Below are 18,708 nucleotides of genomic sequence, written 5' to 3'. Positions count from 1 at the left end.
ACAGCAAAAAACTTTTGGAGTTACAATTGAGTCTACTTAAATAGTTAAACAACGGAGAAAGGCAGAGAACTAAGTTAAGTTCTCTGCCAATACACGGGTATATACGGCACCTATTTTGTCACTTTAAAACGGTTGTGGGTGGTACTGCATTAAATAAGCATTAACAATCTGGCAAATGGTTCCTAAAGGCTAGCTGGCGATTCAAGATATGAGCATATCTAAACCAGGAATGGGCCACTGCGCCGCAACCGAACCACACACTGAACAGTGCTCAACAATACCCAGCCAAAAATGTCAATGCAAATGCTGATGGTGGTTTTGGGAATTATTAACTGACATTTAGACTGGCCAACGATAGATAGATAGATAGATAGATATAGATAGACAGATAGACAGACAGACAGACAGACAGACAGATAGATAGATAGATAGATAGATAGACTTGCATTAAAACAATAGGCACTAATAATTAAGCAACAGGAATAAACAGAAGAAATAAATTGGCAATATACAATAACGCTCGATGTTAGAAGGTTAGAACAGAATAGAAGCAATTCACACTGTCGCTCGCTCACACTCACACACACACACACACACACACACACACACACACACACACACACACACACACACACACACACTTACAATTAACAAATTGGGTCAACCACGTTTGCCTGTTATTCTATAAATACGCGTTTCAAGATGCATAATATGATGTGTCAGTGGTGCTCGGTGACGCTAGAGGCTCGTGCTAGCGGCTAGCGCTAGCGCTACGCTAATGTTACAGTGGTTGCTTCCTCATATACTAAGATATCAACGCCAGTGACATTTAAAAAAAAAAAAAAAAAGAAAAACATGATGGTACGTGCCACAATTCAAGGGGTAAATTCAAGAGATGTAATTAGTACAAAAATATACAATTCCAACCTCTAAACAGCCGCAGGAATATTTTGTTATCAACGCTATGAAGACACTGCACCAACCCTTTCCTGCCAACCGTTAGCATAGCACCGGATCGTACGCAGTGTTGTCGATTGTTGATGACGCCACGTACCGCCCGCCGACGCCATCACGCACAGAGCGGCCGTGGCCGACGTTTCCCATCCACGAGGATTCGGGACCGGATTGAAGGTCCGTCACAAGTGGCTGCGCGGGTCGAAACATGGTAATGTCGACCATAAAATGTTCACATTTACATTTTTACTTTTTTTTAAAGCGTGACGATGTTTTACTTCAGTCTTACGTTGGGGTTGCGTGTTGTATTAAATGCCGCAACAAAGACGGCTGCTTTTATTTACCTCGGGCTAACGTGAACCGAGCTAACTAGCTAGCGAATGCTGCCCTGTATCAGTGTAGACGGTGTGAAAAACGAGATGGGACAATCTTTAACAAATGAACTCTCATTGTGACATTAAAATGCGACTTATTCTAGAAACCGACCACGTCAAGCTGCCAATCGAAACTCAAACTAAATTACATTGCAGAGTGCTATTTACCTTTTCACTTAAGTGTAAAAAAATAAAAGTAAAAATACTGGTCACATTCATTTATTTCAATTCCAAATGACTTTCCCAGAGATGATGCTTCCAAAAATCAGACTAGAATTTTGTGGAAACGTGGCGTAAGAATGTTTTTTAACTCTGATACCTGTCTTATCAGTAGTCTGTGCATGGAGTGTGTCCTCTGTAGTGAGTCAGTGTTTAAATGCATGGTATAAACCTTATTCATGCTGTACAATTTTACAGCTCCAATCCATCCCATTTGTTTTCAGGTAGTTTCATGAATGTGTTTATATCGTTTTAAATCTAATGCTGCACTAAATGAAGTTTAGTATTATCTTTTGTTACCTCTGACACTTAATTTTTTCCCTCATCTGTGGCGTCAGAATATTGCATTAGTAAAATACCATGAACTTTTTATAATCTTAACATTTGTGTTTTGTTTTTAATCTTAGGGGAAGGCCAAGACCAAGCAATTTGCTGTGATGAAAAGGATGATTAATCTTAAAGATCCGCGGCTGTAAGACTTTCAGTGTTCTGGGGAAGTCTTCCCATTTGAAACCTGCCCCTATATACTTTATTTATTTAAGATGAATAATAATAATAATTGACAATGTAATATTGCTTCTATGGAATGATGTTCTTGATCTAGAAATGTCATTAAAAAACAGCCTATGTCTAGTCTTAAAGTGCACTAGCTCTGCTTGTAACCTCAAGTTGTCATTCCAGAAAAGACAAAGACCGGTCTAAAGGAAAATCAAAAAAGAAGCTAGATCCATCTCAACTCAAGGAGAAAGAAGTGTAAGTTAATAGGGGAAAATGTTATAGTGTATTATACCCTGCTTTAAATTCAAAAGGTTTATCTTCTCATTATCATTTGATGAAACTGGAAAATTTGTGTATCATAATGTCTTCTTTCCATGACTAGTAATACTACTGAAGATACTAAACTGATGATAGAAATAGGGGAATAACTGCCCAGCCATCAGTTGAATAAGGTGTTATTGTGATTCACTTATCCCTTTTCAATCCCTACAGTACAAAACACCCCTCCTGCATGTTCTTCCAGTACAACACTCAACTTGGACCTCCATACCACATTCTGGTTGATACCAATTTCATCAACTTCTCCATCAAGGCCAAATTAGATGTTGTACAATCTATGATGGATTGCCTGTACGCAAAATGTAAGTAGTTAAAAAAATGGTTGACTGCTACTAGATTTAATTGAGAATAACTGTGTCATTGTGTTTTACCTTCTACATCAAGGTATACCGTGCATCACTGACTGTGTTATGGCTGAGCTTGAGAAACTTGGATTGAAGTTCAGAGTCGCTCTCAGGCAAGTTGCTCCCGTTCATTTCAACCCCATGGACATTCACCTTTTCTGATGGATTGTTCTCAAGCTGTTGTAACAATCGTTTTATGCTTTTCCTTTTTCCAGGATCGCTAAAGATCCTCGGTTCGAACGGCTGCCGTGCTCACACAAGGGAACATACGCAGATGACTGCCTGGTCCAAAGGGTAACACAGGTAATGTTGTATTCTTAAAAATCTACTTCATTAAAAGTATTAAAGATTAATATTTGAACGTATTAAAAAAAAAAAATTGCACATTAGATTGCACTAACTTCAAAATATCCTCCATAGCACAAGTGTTACATCATGGCTACTGTGGACAGAGACCTAAAGAGAAGGGTCAGGAAGATTCCTGGCGTGCCAATCATGTACATCTCCAACCATAGGTAAATGAACCACTATTTTATTTTCTACACTTGCCACTGTTTGAAATACTATACAGTTAAAAGCTGTGATTTACCTTTTGCATTTTTTTTTGTCTTTCTCCCTAGGTACAATATTGAACGAATGCCTGATGATTACGGTGCTCCACGGTTTTAAATATATTCAGTTTAACCTGAACTGTAAATAAACTAATGTTTGTCATTAAATTGGATTTCCATTTGTCTACTACTTGAGGTTTTTGACATTTTGATCAATTTGCTGTGTTGAAATATTAAAAGATAAACATTCTTTGCAGTTTTTGACAGTATTCTACACCTATAATTGGTGTAAAGTAGAATTGTGAATTACTTATGCTCATCCCCCTATTATGCCATATCCACTCAATCTTATTTCCTAACCAAAACTGCTCCATTGAGGTAAATCATACTGGAATTAATTAATCTTGATTTTAAGATGAAAAAATGTTTAGCACACAAGTACTGTTTTTCAAATGAAATCATAGAAAGGAATTGGGAATTCCCTGTTTCCCATAATAAAATAAACATCACCTTGATGTTCCATCCTACATAAGTGTGGACAAATAATTGATTTAATTTAAAATATTGAAATAAAGTTGGACTATCAACACAGCACTTATAACGCAACAAAACGACGTAAAACAAGATGACTTGCCCTTAACACGCCAACTTGTGTTTTTCGATCCACCCGTAGAGGATCTCGATAGGAAATAAACATATTGGGTTTTACCGAGACGTCACGTGTGTGACGTACAATGACGTCACTTTTTATTTCCTATTAATATCCTTTCCAAAGAGCCCGTTCAGAAGAACAAGAAAGCCGTTCAGGTTGGTGTACGTATGCTTTGATATATTTATTTCCGTGTTTTTTTTTTTCGAATTCATCCGAATTTATTTTTTTATCAAAACCGGCGTTTAAATGGAAAACAAAACGAAAACGAGGGGAAAAAAAAAAAAAAAAAAAAAACAACCAACGGCGTGAAGTCATCCCGTTATGACGCGCATGCGCAGCAGTCCCAGGGCTGGGAGTGTCTGAGCGGCGCGTGGAGCACGGAGCGGAGGAGCGTGCGTTCCGCGGAGTCGCGGGCGACAAAGACGCACAATGGCTGCTCGACGGAGGGTTATTGTCGGGGACGGACGGCGGGACGAAGCGACGCAGTGAGCGGCGTCGGGTGGGGAAGCGGCGTTTCCCCGTCATTTCTGCCGGATCCCTGTATGAATGACCTCTGGGATAACTGCTCCGGGGATTGAGATTTGTAATACTTTTGTTTTTATTTCTATTCCCCCGCGGTGTCAACCTTCATCTGGATGAGTTGGAACACGAAATGTGAATTGCAGAATGGTTTTTTTTTTTGTTTTTTTTTAAATACAGGCTGACAATACTGCATTCAAATGGGTTGCACGTTTGAAGCTTAAGGAAATATAGCGTATTGTTCTGGTGTAGTTCATTGACTTGAGACGCTTTATTGTTGATATAGTCGCAACAATTACATACACGCATTGTCTATTCGGGTCACAAGCGGGCTGAATGTAATGTGGCTCAATATATGGTGTCAACTATGATCTCAAATGCATTTCAACAAATACGGCCGGTGAACGCAGTCGATTGTCATTGGTTTCCGCTATTACATTGTTATTACAGCCGCCTAATTACCGAATTTTAGTTTGTGGAGCTCTCAAAGACATTGGATGTTGGAATTAAAACAGGTTGCACGTTTAAAGTGCGTCTAAATAGGCGGCACACTTCAAGCTGAGAAAGGACACTATTGCGCTAGTTCATTTATTTACTTGACCGGGCTTGTCGTTGATACAGTCAGCAGAAATACATGCAACGTTCTCTGATGGGGTCACTAGGAGGCTTGTCGTACAAACATAACCCCAAACGTATTGGTACAAATACTGCTTGGGACCGCAGATTTTCATGATTTTGTGCTATTATATTGTAATTACGCTATGATCATTATCACAACGTCAGCGTTACAATAGACATCACACATTATCACTTTGTCATTGCATTGTTACTACGTTGTTACTACGCCGCCGCCTTATTGCTGCGGAGATCGCCACGCCTGACCCGCGGAGCTCTTTGAAAGACGTTTGGCGCCATATGTCGGGTGGGATGAGCGGGTCACCTGCTGCAGGACTCTTCTCTAAACCTGCAGGCGGATTAACGCGGCCCCATCTGTGAAGCGTCTCTGAGCCAGAACTCGAGTCGGAAAGGAAGGAGGGATGATCAGGGCCACGGTGGGCTCGGTGGAGGAGCGGGACGAGGAGCAGGAGGACGAGGGCGACGAGGAGCTGCGGGACGGAGGGGTGCCCTTCTTCGTGAACAGGGCGGGCCTGCCGGTGGAGGAGGAGACCTGGGAGAGGATGTGGCGGCACGTCGCCCGCACTCACCCCGGCGGTGAGGCCGTGGGCAGGGAGATACGAGGGGCCGCCGATCTGCCCAAGGTGAGGTTCCGACGGGGGCGGGAATCGCTCTCATGGAAGCGGAAGCGTTGCGCCGTTGACGTTTGAGGGGGGAGCTGAGAGGGAACGAACATTCCTCCTCGCTGCGGTCAATATGGGGATTGTGTGTCCATTGCTCACGATGTTGTTTGTGTCTCCTGCCCTGCAGATTCCAATACCGAGTGTGCCTACATACCAACCCACCACCAGTGTCCCACAGCGCCTGGAAGCCATACAGAAGTACATCAGGGATTTGCAGTATCCTTTGGATCATGGTCAAGTTGGAAATGATGCCAATGCTGTAACTTAACGGGATCGCAAGAATGCACTATTATCAGCGGTCTGGCTACAAATTGTAGTAAAACCCAACGTAGTAACCGGATGAACGTTCATCGTGGTTTGGGATGAATCACACGTAAAATCTGCATTGTGTCCCCGCACCTGAGGCGACGTAGATATTGCGCTGATTTCGCACTAATGCAAAATGAGTCCACGCCGCAGCGCTGGCAACACTAGAAACTACATTCGTACCACGTAAAACAGTGGAATGACTGACATGCCCGCTCACCCGACCGGGTTCATCAGGACCAAACATCAGAAGTGGGTCACTGTAGCGTGTACGTCCCTTGTATAAAACATAAACAACGTCCCCCCCGCTCCGCACTGGCACTCATGCATAATTAACCAACAATCTATGAATATCACAAAGCGCTCCGTGTGATTGTCCTCTCCTGCTCACAGAGCGGCCCTGGCGCGAAGTCATTTTTGGTGTTTGGTGTCGCGTGTCTCTTGTTATTTTATCTTAACGCTGTCTTCCAGGTACAATCACACCGGAACGCAGTTTTTTGAGATCAAGAAGAGTCGACCGCTCACTGCGTAAGCCACCTCGGTTTCTCGCGCCCCGGCCCGACCGGGCCTCCGTCTTTGTCTCTTGTTTCTCCGTGTTTCCGGGTGGACGCTCTTGTTTGCCGCTGTAAGGCTGATGCGAAGCCCCGAGACAATAGAACCCGACGAGAGCCGCTGGACTTGCACGTCGTCGGCTCACGGCTGATGGGGATTGAACTGGAATTACAGATCAGGTGTATTTTGCAGGAGCAGGGTCCCAAACACGTGGCCCTGCGGGGGATGTGGGTTCTACTTCGACTGACCTCACTTTATTACCTTTTTTTCGTAGCAGAGAATCTTCCTTGAGGGCAAATATTTTGCTATTTTCACGTTTTATTGACACTTCCGTTTTTTTGGGGGTTTTTTTACTGCACGTTGCAATGTGTTCATGTATTTTTTTTTAACAAATATTTTTTAATTGAACCTGTGCTTTTTTTCCCCAAATCTGCCATACAGGTTAATGGATATTGCTAAGGAAATGACCCGGGAGGCTCTACCCATCAAGTGTCTGGAGGCAGTCATCCTGGGAATGTATCTTTTGCCTTGATGAACTCTGGGCTCATAGAAACAATGCAACGGCTATTGATATCTAGAGTGTTTTAGTTTGTTTAGTGAGGTATGGAATATATATTTAGTCCTTTCTTTCTGCTTAAGCGCGATGGAAGCACGGTGCATTTACAACCGCGCGAGGACCCCGCTCAGCCTCAGAACCGGACACAGGGAGCGTACATTTCCTTGACCCGAGCTCGCGGCAGTTACCTCACCAACAACATGCCCGGTGTGGAGCGCTTCCCCCTCAGCTTTAAGACCCAGTTCTCAGGGAACCACTTTCACCACATCGTGCTGGGCGTGCACAGCGGGGGGCGATTCGGGGCGCTGGGCATGAGCCGCAGGGACGACCTGATGTTCAAGCCCCTGGAGTTCCGGACGCTGGGCGACCTGGTGCGGGAGTTCGAGGGCGCCTACAGGGGCTACTGGCACACCCTGCGCAAGGTGAAGATCGGCCAGTACGTGTCACACGACCTCCACAGCGTGGAGCAGATCGAGTGGAAGCACTCCATCCTGGACGTGGACAAGCTGACCAAGGAAGAATTGAGGAAGGAGCTGGAAAGGCACGCTCGGGACATGAGGCTGAAGGTACAGTATGACGCCTTGGCGCTCCTAATCTTTTGCCTTCGCGCCGACGGTCAACGCCAGGTGGCGCTATCCGATATCCGTTCGATTTGCAGCGGATTCCTACGCCGCCGCCGATTCGATTTTGACTTCTCCTCGCCCGCCAGTTCTTCCCCTTTGCGCATGACGACAGGGGGCCGACTCTCTCTTTGAGCGGTTGATCGTAATGAAATGTCCTCATGGCCTCTCGACGCTCCCGGTAATGACAGCAGCCTCCGAGCTGAGCTGCCGCGTAATCTGCTATCCTCTAATGTGATGACCGCGCCGGCGTGCGTCATGCCCGGCTGGATCCATCCATCGACATAAGATCTTTTACACCAAGGCTTCGTCGGCCCACGCACAATCACGGTCTAACCCTCACGCCCTTAACGCCCTCTCTCTTATATTGAAGCCGTATCCACAGCCGGAGACTTTTTTAACAAAATAAAAACTCAGATTAGGTTTCGTTCTTTTCCCACAACCACTCGTCCAGATTGGAGATGATTTCGCTTTACGCCGGCGACGACTTGACTTGTCTCCGGTTTCACAGATTGGAAAGCCGGATCATCCCTCTCCCACCAAAGACAGGAGAAACAGCGTGGGCTCTCCGCTGCGAACCCAAGGCAGCCCCATGCGCAGGGTGGGCCGCATCGAGAGGCGGTAAGAGCCGGCACAGAGGTTTTCTGCCGCTGGCGGCGAAACACAACCGTAACCAAACAATGCCTCACCACACATTTGTCCCGTTTGTGTGTGTTTTTCAGGCCTTCTGGAGAGAAGAAACCACCCGCAGACATGAACGGATATCAAATCAGAGTCTGAGAAGGACCCTGAGCTCGCTTTCAAAGCGAAGAGACTCCTTTCCACGGTGGTGGTGGTTTTAAAAAAATAACAAAAACAAAAAAACTTTTGGGCCTAATCAACTGTACTGGTTGATCTATTCACACGCCCTCATTGTTTGAATAGGTCACAAGCAACTTTTTTTTGCTTAAAAAAAATGGTGTCACTTAGGCTCACTTTGTTTAGAATGGTACGTGGCTAGGCTACGCACACACACACACACACACACACACACACGATGATTTGGTGCTGGGAATGTTTTAAATTTTAAATTCCAAAGGGAGCCAAAGACGGAGGGTTTCGAGAAATGTGAATTCCTGAACTGTTAGAAATAGGCAGTTTGACAACCCTCACCTACTTAGAAAGACACACCTCCAAAGCCGGGCAAGAAAACCACGTCATGTAAACGTGCTGATGGACAATATCATGGGTGTAGACGCCGTCGGGAGGCTCCACGAAACGTTGTCAAGATGGACTTTTTTGTTGGAAGATTCGGTGCATTTTGTATCGTCATGTCGTGCCCATTACATGTAATGTAGTTTTAAACCTTGAGCTCTGCTGGGCAGCAACTGCTTTTGTAGTGTCTAATTTGCAAAACCACTATCCCTGTGCCTTTTAACAAACACAAAGAGAAGAACAACGAGCCGGAGCAGTAGGTTCATTTATTTTATTTTTTACGTTTTAATTATTTTTCCAACTGTCTAAATAGTTGAAATTTGAATTATTTGAACGGCACAATCTCTGCTCTCTGAGATGTGCCATGCAATGAAACAGCTCCGTTTCATTTTACGAGCCCTGTTTGTGATCTTGGGGGCGTGGCGTCAGTCTGGCTGCCGCCGAGTTGAAGCTGATCTGCGTCGTTGTTACTCTAGATGCTTTTTTTTGTTGTTTTTAAGAGATCCTGCAAGGACTGGGTTTTTTTTTTTTGGTTTTTTTTAATGGGTCGTTTTCTTAGACATTTATTTATATGATAATTTGCATTTTTTTTGTGTGTGTTTTTTTAACCAGGTTCTATTGGTAGCCTTAAGCGGTAGCCAAGTGACTTTTAACATTATAGGTGCGGTGCAAAGAGATTTGTTTACGGCAATCGTCTTAATTCGGTACGTGTGTGTTATCTGGAGGTTTTTTCGTTGTATTCAAACGCCTTCAGTATTCATGAACAAGCACTCCACCATCACGTCATGTACTTAATTAACCACGCACTGTTATATTACAGTACCAGTCCCACGGGATTGTCATGTGTAATGTTGATTTTTACCACAATCTTCTTGCGAAACGGCATCACTTTATACCAAAAGATTGTTGTTGGTCTACAGGAAATCAAAATAAACAGGACGGATGTGGCTAAAATGTTTTGTCCCGTGGGTAAATGCAGGCAAGCTGTGTTCTGTGACGCGCTCAGACGCTTGAGGACTCTGCAAGACTTCGAGCGAAGGCCGGTATTCTGCCAGGAACTAAAAAAACAAAAAACCTCTGGGAGGCAGCTCTCCAAACTCTGCCCCCGCTAAGCAGCAGAGAGGAGCGTTTACACCTGCACTACTAAAAAAGGAGATGTTTAGGCCCCGAGCACGGCTGCCAGTAAACACGGGACGGCCAGTTGGAGCCAGAAGTGCGGGGTCCTCCTATTGAGAATCTCTGGAGAATCTCTCCAGAGAATATCTGCACCAGGATAAGATGGAACACATTCAACAGATTGAAACGGCTTTGGCTCGCATTTGAAATTCAACACTGTCTGAGAACTTTGTCACTCCACTGCCACATACAGTATATTCGGGTTTGCTCTTTTGGTACGAACATTTTGGCCGAGGCCGTTCTTTTAGACGGTCGGTGTTGTGCCGATGACCAGGGGTAGCCTCGAATCGAATCCGCTCCTTTGCCCGGATTGGTCCACGGCTACCGAATCGATGCCGTGCAGGCGTGCGCTTCAGCATCACGGCAGCGGGGGTGAGAGGTGAAGCTCGCCTCAATGAACCGATAGGCATCCTTGATTGGGTGGAGAGTCAATGCTTGTGGCGTAGGGCCACGCGTTGCCTCCAGAACATCTGAAATCCTTCTTGGGACGCTGCCGCACGCCCTGAACTGTGCAGCAGGATATTGTTGCATCACTGTTCAAGAAAAGCTGCCAGTTCTTGAAAGGGGATGAAGGGGGTGGAGAGTCACTTTGGGAAGCAGTCGACTAATGAAACCACTTTTGAATGTGTTTAGCAGTGTGCACGGTGGCATTACCATCCCGAAAATCTGGGATGGCACCATAGGACGCAACTGGCCTGGCCATGACTCCCATAAACTGCATTTCCAATCGTGATTCAGCTACTTCAAAGATAGAACGCCGCTCTCGTGTGGTCCCTCCATTATTTTGTCCACTCCTCAAAGGTTCTGTGAAATATTTGATTCCAGATGTGTGTTAATTCTGCAGCTTGTATGGAGCGGCAGAAGGCACAGTGACCTACATCACAAACTTACTGACCCACTTATCTCCATGTGTTTGCCGCTGGAGGGGAAACACTGCTGCACATATCTGGTTTATGGTAAGTATTATGGAATGCATATTTACTTGCAACCATTGCCTCAGTGAATTGATTACATTAACATTAATTTTGGAATTAAAGTATACTCGCATATACTATGAGAGTATACTTTAAAAAGCCATTCAACAAATGCAATTTACATCGAATTAAATCAGATATTTGTCCTCTCACTGAAGACAAATTGATGGTAGCTGACTGTCTAACACACACACACACACACACACACACTAATGGTCCTGACATAGACTCTGTGTCTGAGCCCCCTTTCAGCATAGACATTCTCTAGCGTGTTCATGAATTATTCATTCATCCCTCTCTCCCTGACAAACTGTCCTTGAGTGGGATGTGGAGGGACATCGCTAACATTCCGGTCACAAATCTCAACAAACGGGGCGGCGGAAACATCGACACCTAAAAAGTCCTTATTAATGAAGATGCAGAGTATAAAGAGTTGAATCTAGAGTAACATAATGGTGATATTTGAGGGAAAGCTTTTTTTCCTGTGATGGAGTATTGTTCAACAATAACTGGAATTAAGAGGCTACAAAATCAGTGAAAATATTTCATTTCCAGACCACACAATGGAACCAAAAACTATAAACAAAAGAAAAAATATATATGCTGTAGATATACATGTATATTTTGTAACAATGTCAGTAGCAGCTGATATGACATGGCCGAATCCAGGCATAATTTTAGAATTCCCCTGAAATCAAATTTTTAATAAAACATCTATATTTTCAACTTAAAATAGGTCAGTGCATTTTAAGCGAAAAAGGTGCGATCTTAATTATATGAAGGCGTTTTAAATTAAATACAGTATGAGGGGCTTTTTACATGCAATAAAAAAAAAAAGAAAACATACACAACACTTAACAATTTTTGTAAACACCCCCTGTGCTTATAAATCCCCATCCCCTTCTGTAGACAGTGATTTGCTAGTTGGATGCATCAGCCAGTAAAAGTAAGTGTCTTGATTAAAAGTGGCCAGTGCAAAGGCAAGCATCATTTAAATAAAATGTCTTACTGCGTTCTCCCATAATAGGGAACACCATTTTAGTCAATATTAAATAAATATGCCTCCGAAATAAACCCTGAAATAAATAAATGACGCAATAAATAAATGCATACATACATATACATAAATACATACATTTTACTTTAAAAGTGATGTTTTTCAAAAGGCTGTTTTTATTCATTTCAGGGTCCTTTTATTTAATTATTCCACATTTATTTATCTCATAGCACATTGATTTCATAATGCTACATTTCCATTCCTTATATGCAAATGAATGGGGCCTGGTTATCTTACAGATTCAGAGCCGGCGGAGAGACGGGACAACACCAGCACTGCTGTTGGCGCTCTCCTACACAACAGTGGTGGTTGCTCGGAGCTGGTCCTCAGATCCACGGATACCTCCTTGGTTGGAGCCAGGGGCGGGTGGAGAGCGAGCCGGTCGCGGTGGAGGGCCACCACCCGGTTCCGCTTGACCAGCCGCACCCTGTATACCACCTCCGACAGCTGTTCCAGCACAGTGAAAGGGCCAGCCCACTGTCTCGACAGTAGACAGGTTCTCTCCGGACAGTAGACCCACAGGGTGAGACTGGGTGGGTCCCAGGTGCAAATTCCTTTCCCCTGCAGCAGAAGCTGTGAGTCCACTTCTGTCTGGACCCGGCTTCCGCCAAGGCTTGCCTGGTCAACCCGTGCACCTCCCGCAGCCTTTCAAAGAGGGACTGTTCCAAAGTCTTTGGGACCCAAGGGTGGCTCTACTGTCCGGAAAGAAAGAAGGGCCTCACCCCCAAGCTGTCGAGACAGTGGGCCGGCACTTGCTGTAACAGCTAGTTCCGAGCAACCACCACTGTTGTGTAGGAGACCGCCAACGGCAGCCCTGGTGTTGTCCTGCCTCTCTGCCGGCTCCGAATCTGTGAGATAACCGCACCCCATTCATTTGCATTTAAAGATTGGAAATGTGGCATTATGAGATAAAAGTGTCATAAAAGCAATACATGTGGAATTATGAAATAAAAGTCCCCTTAAATAAATTAATGTGGATTTATGAAATAAAAGTCCCCCGAAATTAATAAAAGTATTTTAAAAAAAAATCATTTAAAAATAAAAAAAAATTATTTAACTATATTTACTCATTTATATATTTAGTTATTGCCTCATTTATTTATTTCAGTATTTATTGCATAGGCATATTTATTTATTTAGGATGGACTCAAATGGCATTCCATACTCCCAGGTCAAAAGCCTTCCCCTTCATGCAGGACTCAGATCTATCTGGAATTTGGCCAAGAGACTGAGATGGTCAGAGGGAAAGTGTGGATTGGGCAGACCACCCATTGCCCAGAGGTCATCCTCTGATAGGAGGGAGAGATAACCAAGCAACTTAAGGCCTCCACTTGCAAGGTGGCCATCACCTAAGAAAAGAAACACAAATTCATCGTTGGCACTAAGAAATCTTTCAGGACGTTTCTGTCAGGTGCTTGTAAATGCTTTGCAGGGTTGATTGGCCAGTCAAAGGCTAATTGCTTAAACATGCATATACCTCTGAGATCGTCTGAGGGCCAGTCACATTTTGGAGAGTAGAAGATGTAGTCGACTGTGGCGCCCACTTCAGAGTGCAGCGTGGTGACCTCTGGGAGGCCGGAGCCCGGGCGCGTGTGTTGGTAGACGGAGCACAGGTTCAGCCCATGATGGATAGTGTTTCTAAACGTGTGGCAGACACATTTAATTATCACTGCACCCATTTCCACACGTTTTGCATGAAGCTTTCAAGTTTCCAGTTAATAGAGTTCCAGGTTTCTCAAGTGTGTTCTTTATCGTAAATCATATTATCATGTTTATCAGTGTGGCTGCATAACGGTTGCTCGTTGGTTGGTCTAACGAGCAACAGGTAAAACCCCAGCGGGTCAACAGGCGGCCCCAGCGCCAACCCTCTCCTCACTGGCAGCAGCAGCACCCAGGCGGTCCCTGGCCTCAGTTAAGTATCGGGGGTGTGGTGTGGTTTGAGCAGCCATACCTGTCCTGGGTCCAGGTAATTGGGGACCCAGGATCAGTGTGGCTGCATACCTGTTGCTCGTTGGTTAGTCTAATGAGCAACGGGTAAAATCCCCCATCCCCACACACACTCAGGGGAGGAGCCCTGTCATGACCTGTGTCCATCTGCTCCGGTGCCTGTTCTATCAAGCCCTCTCTCCACAATAAACACGTGTTTTCGACCCCTTCGTCTGTACCGGAGGGCCCTGAATACGCCGCCTGGGTGGGGTGTGGCAGACGAAACTGCCACACATATTTATACTAGTTTTGCAGCTGCGACAATGTTAGCTCTGGGAAACACAGTCGCTCTCAGCTTAAATCTGTAATTGTACAAATTTTGACTATTACAGCATGTCCTTCAAATTTAACACCTTGTGATGGCTCGAACTCCCTTGTCCTTCAACCATTTCTGTTGGAGGTTGAAAAAAGTATGTTTTCTTACCATTTTCAAATTGCAACTTTAACTGACCTTTGAACGTGAAGCTCATATGTCCTTGAAATATCTATGGAAAGTAAGGGAGAAAAAGTATTTGAAATTGTAAACTGTGTGGCCAATAGTTTGTGGCTTGTGTACTAGACCTGGGGTGTTGTCGGTTACACCGGGTATCAATTCTAGGTCCAGGGGTCGAACACATGCAGCCGGACAGAAGCGCAGCTGCAAAAGAAAGTCGTGGCTGTATTTGACGTTTCCTACACAGGAAGAACAAATAAAAAGTAGAAATCATTTAGAAAGAAGAACCGGAACATTATGGCACATCAGGGGGAACTGATGATCTGTTTTGTTTTGTGTCTTGTATCAAGGACACAAAATTAACACCACAATCCAGATTCAATCACCTGCTTCCTTACTCTGGCTCTCAGACCTGGCCCGGCCAGCGGCGTAGTGGCAGTTGTCAGTTATTCCCAGAGAGCTTGGCCACAGGGGGGCGAACAACCTGTGGTGGTTGAATCTGAAAGACAGGTTCTCCTGACCCGATACCTGGACATGGATAGAGGACGCCTACATGCTTACAAAAATGATGTCAGGAAACATGGGGAAAAGTACAACATACCGTCGCTGGTGCAGGAACTAGCAGTCATGGGGAAGCAGCAATGTTCCTATTCTTGTGCCAAATTGGTGCATAAATCGGGGTGTGTTGAACGTTAAAGTGTAACAATAAGTTAGTTTGACGGGTCCTCCGTCCATGTCCGTCTGTGTGCATCTTTCTACTATCGCAATTATTCCCACTGAAGGGCGCCAGAGATGCAGATGCAACTTTTCTAAACAAAACGGTGCCTTGGTCTCACCATCCAGACTGGCAGGCCCTGGTAGAACAGCCGGCCGGTGGTAATAAAACTGTACAGAGGCGACTCAGGCAGAGAGTTGAAGTCCCCGCACAGGACAACCTCGCACCGCTGCCCTCTGCCCCTGCAGGACCGGACCACGTCGCTGACCTCTGCCAGCGCGATGGCTAACTGGGCCAGCTTCACGTCGCCCCGCCGGGGGTTGAACAGGAGGTGGGTGTTGGCGACGCAGATGGGTGGGCCCTGCGCCGCGACCGCTGACCCCGCAACAGGCTGAAGCAAAACGACGACGCCCACGTTGTCCCGGTCCAGCAGTCCTGTTTCAGGCCTGAGGAACTCCAGGAGGCTGACTGAGAGCTCAGAGAAGCGGTCGCCACGGTAGCAGGTCGCGCAGCCGTCCGTCTTGGTTCCAGTTCGCCGCTTGTACACACATTTGTAGCCTAGAGCCGAAGCAAAACCTCACTGTGTAGAAATATTTTGTTTTTACATTACGGTCGCCAACAAAACAATACGGCAATAGCACAGTAATTGCAGCAAGAGGATTCATAGTAATATAGTGGACCTGGACGTACCGCACTGGGAGAGGACAGGAAGCAGCTGCTCTGTGTAGTGGTTCTCCTGAACCTCTTGGAGACACACAATCTGAACACGCGATGCAACACAGCTCATTATTTAACACCGAACAATCACAACGCGATGGCTTACCGAAACGAATATGAAATATGTCAAAACACATACATCCGGTACCCATTTGACAATTTCCTCGAGGAGCAGACGACAGCGGTGACTCCACTTCAGCACCTCTAGGGGGCAGTGTGAATAAAGCTGCAGGTTGGCTTCCAGCAGGTCCTGGGCCAGGATGTTGTAGGACATGACGGTGAAGTCGAACGAGGCCTCGCGGTCAGTCAAGGATCCGCGTCCCGGAGCAGGATCTCCCGCTGCGTGGGTGGCGCTCACCTCCTCCCACACTCTCCAAACCACTGGCGGCAGATGAGACTAATAAAGCACAGAAGCACAATATCACATTTTTCCTGCTGCTGTCGCGGCGTACGAGACACGTCTCACCTTCGAAAGGCGTCTGCTGCATCGGGGTGTAGTAGCTCATCGTTGGGAAGTCCCACAACGGGCAACGCACAACCTCCGTCAGGCCGCGGCCCACGGGGAAATGCCAGCCGGCGTGCGGGCGGCTGTGCACACCCCGGCGGTGCTCCTCTGGTGAGATTTTAAGGAGCTGCGCTAGATCCAGCTCGGCATCGCTCGCTCCGGAAAAGGTGTAATCATCCCAGCATTCCGCTTCTGGAGACGCTTCCTCGGTGGAGGACACTGGATAGACGTCTTGCGGCTGCGTGCCCTGAGCGGACTTCAAATTCAGCAACGTCTGTAGACACTGCAGAGGGCTTAGCGACGCATCGCCCTCAAAGACGGGCTCTTCTGCCATTGCCTCGATATCAAACACTTCTCGGGGAACGCCTGTGTCTTGGTTTGGAGCGTCGCATTTGACCTTCGGCCGTCCATCCGTCACCTCCGCTTCGTCGCCATTCGCTGCACCCATCGTCGTTCCTACCCGTCTGTTTTCGTCTTCCATCGTTGGTCCTTCCTCCTTTTGTCCTTCCCCTAACTGTTCCCCCTGTCGGCCGCTCGGGCGGAGCCACCGGTCCAGCAGGGCTGTGTGAAACCAGGGGACACAAACTCCATCACACGCCGGGGACATTAACGGGTGCAGGTGGGCGGCACCACCATGAAGCCTCCGAGCAGGAGTAAGAGAAAAGGGCTTGGTCTAACAGCTGGGAATCAAACGAGGGAAAGGTGTAAAAATCTTTAAAAGTGACGTCCTGTTTCGTCTCCCAGACACGAATATAAACGTGAACACATGGCAATAACATTCCCCTCCACAATCCAAACATTCACACGTGGCCATGACATGACGTCATTATCACACGCCGAGAGGAAGTACGTGCCAGATAAGGGCAGCCTGCAAACCACGATTTTATCGCTTTATGATTCAAAGTTATTATTATTATTTTTATTATTAGATGCTAAAAGTTGTGAAGAATAGGAAAGCAATAATAATAAAATCTGCCTGTGAAACCCTGTGCATTTTTGTTGAATTTGCCCTGTATGCCCGCGCACATGGTTTTATTTTAGTACAAGCAACGCTCCAAAACGTGCTCCATACGTGGGTTATCCAGAACCTCGGTGTGTTGACGGGATGTTTAATTCCGAATCAAAAAAAAAAAAGTGAAATTAAAGTGCGTTGCCGTTTGCGTGGGGACAACATTGATGTGTTTTCATCCTCGTGCGAGCGCCCGACGTCCGAAACGGGCGTCCGCTCGCGGGGAGAGACGCAACAACCTCCGCTCACGGATCACAACGTTCTGACGTTTGCAAATATCCACGAGGACGACGATTACCTGCGCGTAGGCCGCGGAGACGCCGTGTCAGTCGGTAAAGTCCATAGAACAACAGGGTGCCGAGCATGTCGCGTTTGGAGGGGGGGGCCAGACTGGACTGCCAGTGCGCATGCGCGTCTGTGACCGCTCGGCGGGTGGTGTTCGGTTGGCGCGCGGCCACGGGACGCGTTGTTTTTTTTATTTCATTTTATCTATTCATTTTTTTTTTTTTTTTAAACTTGCACCCACCCGTCAACTTGTGCTGCTGTAATACCCGGTTAGCGCGTTAGAACACGGTCCTTCGGTGCGGTTGATGGTCTGGATCCGTACCCGTCAACACCCCACCCGGCCGTTACACGCGTTAACGGCGATGACGTCTGCTCGGGTCTCTTCGCCTCAGTTCGGAATCTTGTTGTTGTTGTTTTTTTTTTTTTTTGTCAGTGTTTCCCAAAGTGTGGGCCGCGGCCCCCTGGTGTGCCGTGGAGGCGCTGCAATTGTAATTTGGTTTGAAATGACCGTAACGTATTTAGGATCAAATATTCACATTTGAAAAAGTCATGAGAAATGATGAAACAAAGCCACGGGGGTTAAAAAATTTTTTTTACCTGTTATTCTTCATTTATCTATGTTTCTATTTTTGTATCGTATCTTATGTCTGGTCATTAAAGGTTTGGTTGGGCTGCAGAAATGTTGATGATTTCAAATTCGGGCGCGGCATTCTTTAGTTGGGAAACGGCTGGTCTAGATAGCTGCCGCCGACAAATAAATACCAAAGAAGCTGCTGAGATAAATGGCCCTTTTTTCAAAGGTTTTTGTAAATTTGTATTTTGAAAAGACAAAGGTCGTGTATTGTGATCACATAGATTTCTTTACACCACTCATT

The 18,708-nt window shown here is 45.9% G+C and overlaps 3 protein-coding genes across 4 annotated transcripts; 2 read left to right on the top strand and 1 right to left on the bottom strand.

Annotated features, from left to right (window-relative positions):
- Positions 1-1,083: 1,083 nt before the first annotated feature.
- On the top strand, positions 1,084-3,469 carry fcf1 (FCF1 rRNA-processing protein). Its single transcript, XM_080011912.1, has 8 exons — positions 1,084-1,165; positions 1,955-2,019; positions 2,229-2,300; positions 2,538-2,686; positions 2,769-2,841; positions 2,944-3,031; positions 3,149-3,243; positions 3,349-3,469. The coding sequence occupies exons 1-8, from the start codon at positions 1,163-1,165 to the stop codon at positions 3,395-3,397; spliced, it is 594 nt and encodes a 197-aa protein (XP_079868038.1). The 5' UTR covers positions 1,084-1,162; the 3' UTR covers positions 3,398-3,469.
- An 827-nt stretch (positions 3,470-4,296) lies between these two features.
- On the top strand, positions 4,297-9,886 carry vash1 (vasohibin 1). The gene is made up of 7 exons (XM_080012578.1): positions 4,297-5,709; positions 5,876-5,964; positions 6,526-6,582; positions 7,048-7,122; positions 7,347-7,728; positions 8,294-8,403; positions 8,505-9,886. The coding sequence occupies exons 1-7, from the start codon at positions 5,488-5,490 to the stop codon at positions 8,560-8,562; spliced, it is 993 nt and encodes a 330-aa protein (XP_079868704.1). The 5' UTR covers positions 4,297-5,487; the 3' UTR covers positions 8,563-9,886.
- A 1,802-nt stretch (positions 9,887-11,688) lies between these two features.
- Positions 11,689-17,918, bottom strand: angel1 (angel homolog 1). 2 transcript variants are annotated; one of them, XM_080011921.1, is made up of 10 exons: positions 17,847-17,918; positions 16,501-17,219; positions 16,174-16,415; positions 16,008-16,077; positions 15,439-15,875; positions 14,989-15,130; positions 14,731-14,841; positions 14,621-14,654; positions 13,661-13,821; positions 11,689-13,532 (listed from the first exon to the last, which is right to left on the bottom strand). In XM_080011921.1, exons 2-10 carry the CDS (start codon positions 17,144-17,146, stop codon positions 13,372-13,374), a joined length of 2,004 nt encoding a protein of 667 aa, XP_079868047.1. In that variant the 5' UTR covers positions 17,147-17,219; positions 17,847-17,918; the 3' UTR covers positions 11,689-13,371. The 2 variants fall into 2 exon arrangements, with proteins under 2 accessions (XP_079868047.1, XP_079868046.1); XM_080011920.1 differs by having other exon boundaries at positions 16,501-17,100; positions 17,847-17,915.
- Positions 17,919-18,708: the final 790 nt, after the last annotated feature.

This window comes from Zeus faber, assembly GCF_960531495.2.
Source record: "Zeus faber genome assembly, chromosome: 13".
NCBI classification, from domain to species: Eukaryota; Metazoa; Chordata; class Actinopteri; order Zeiformes; family Zeidae; genus Zeus; species Zeus faber.
This window is presented reverse-complemented; position numbering and strand designations above follow the sequence as displayed.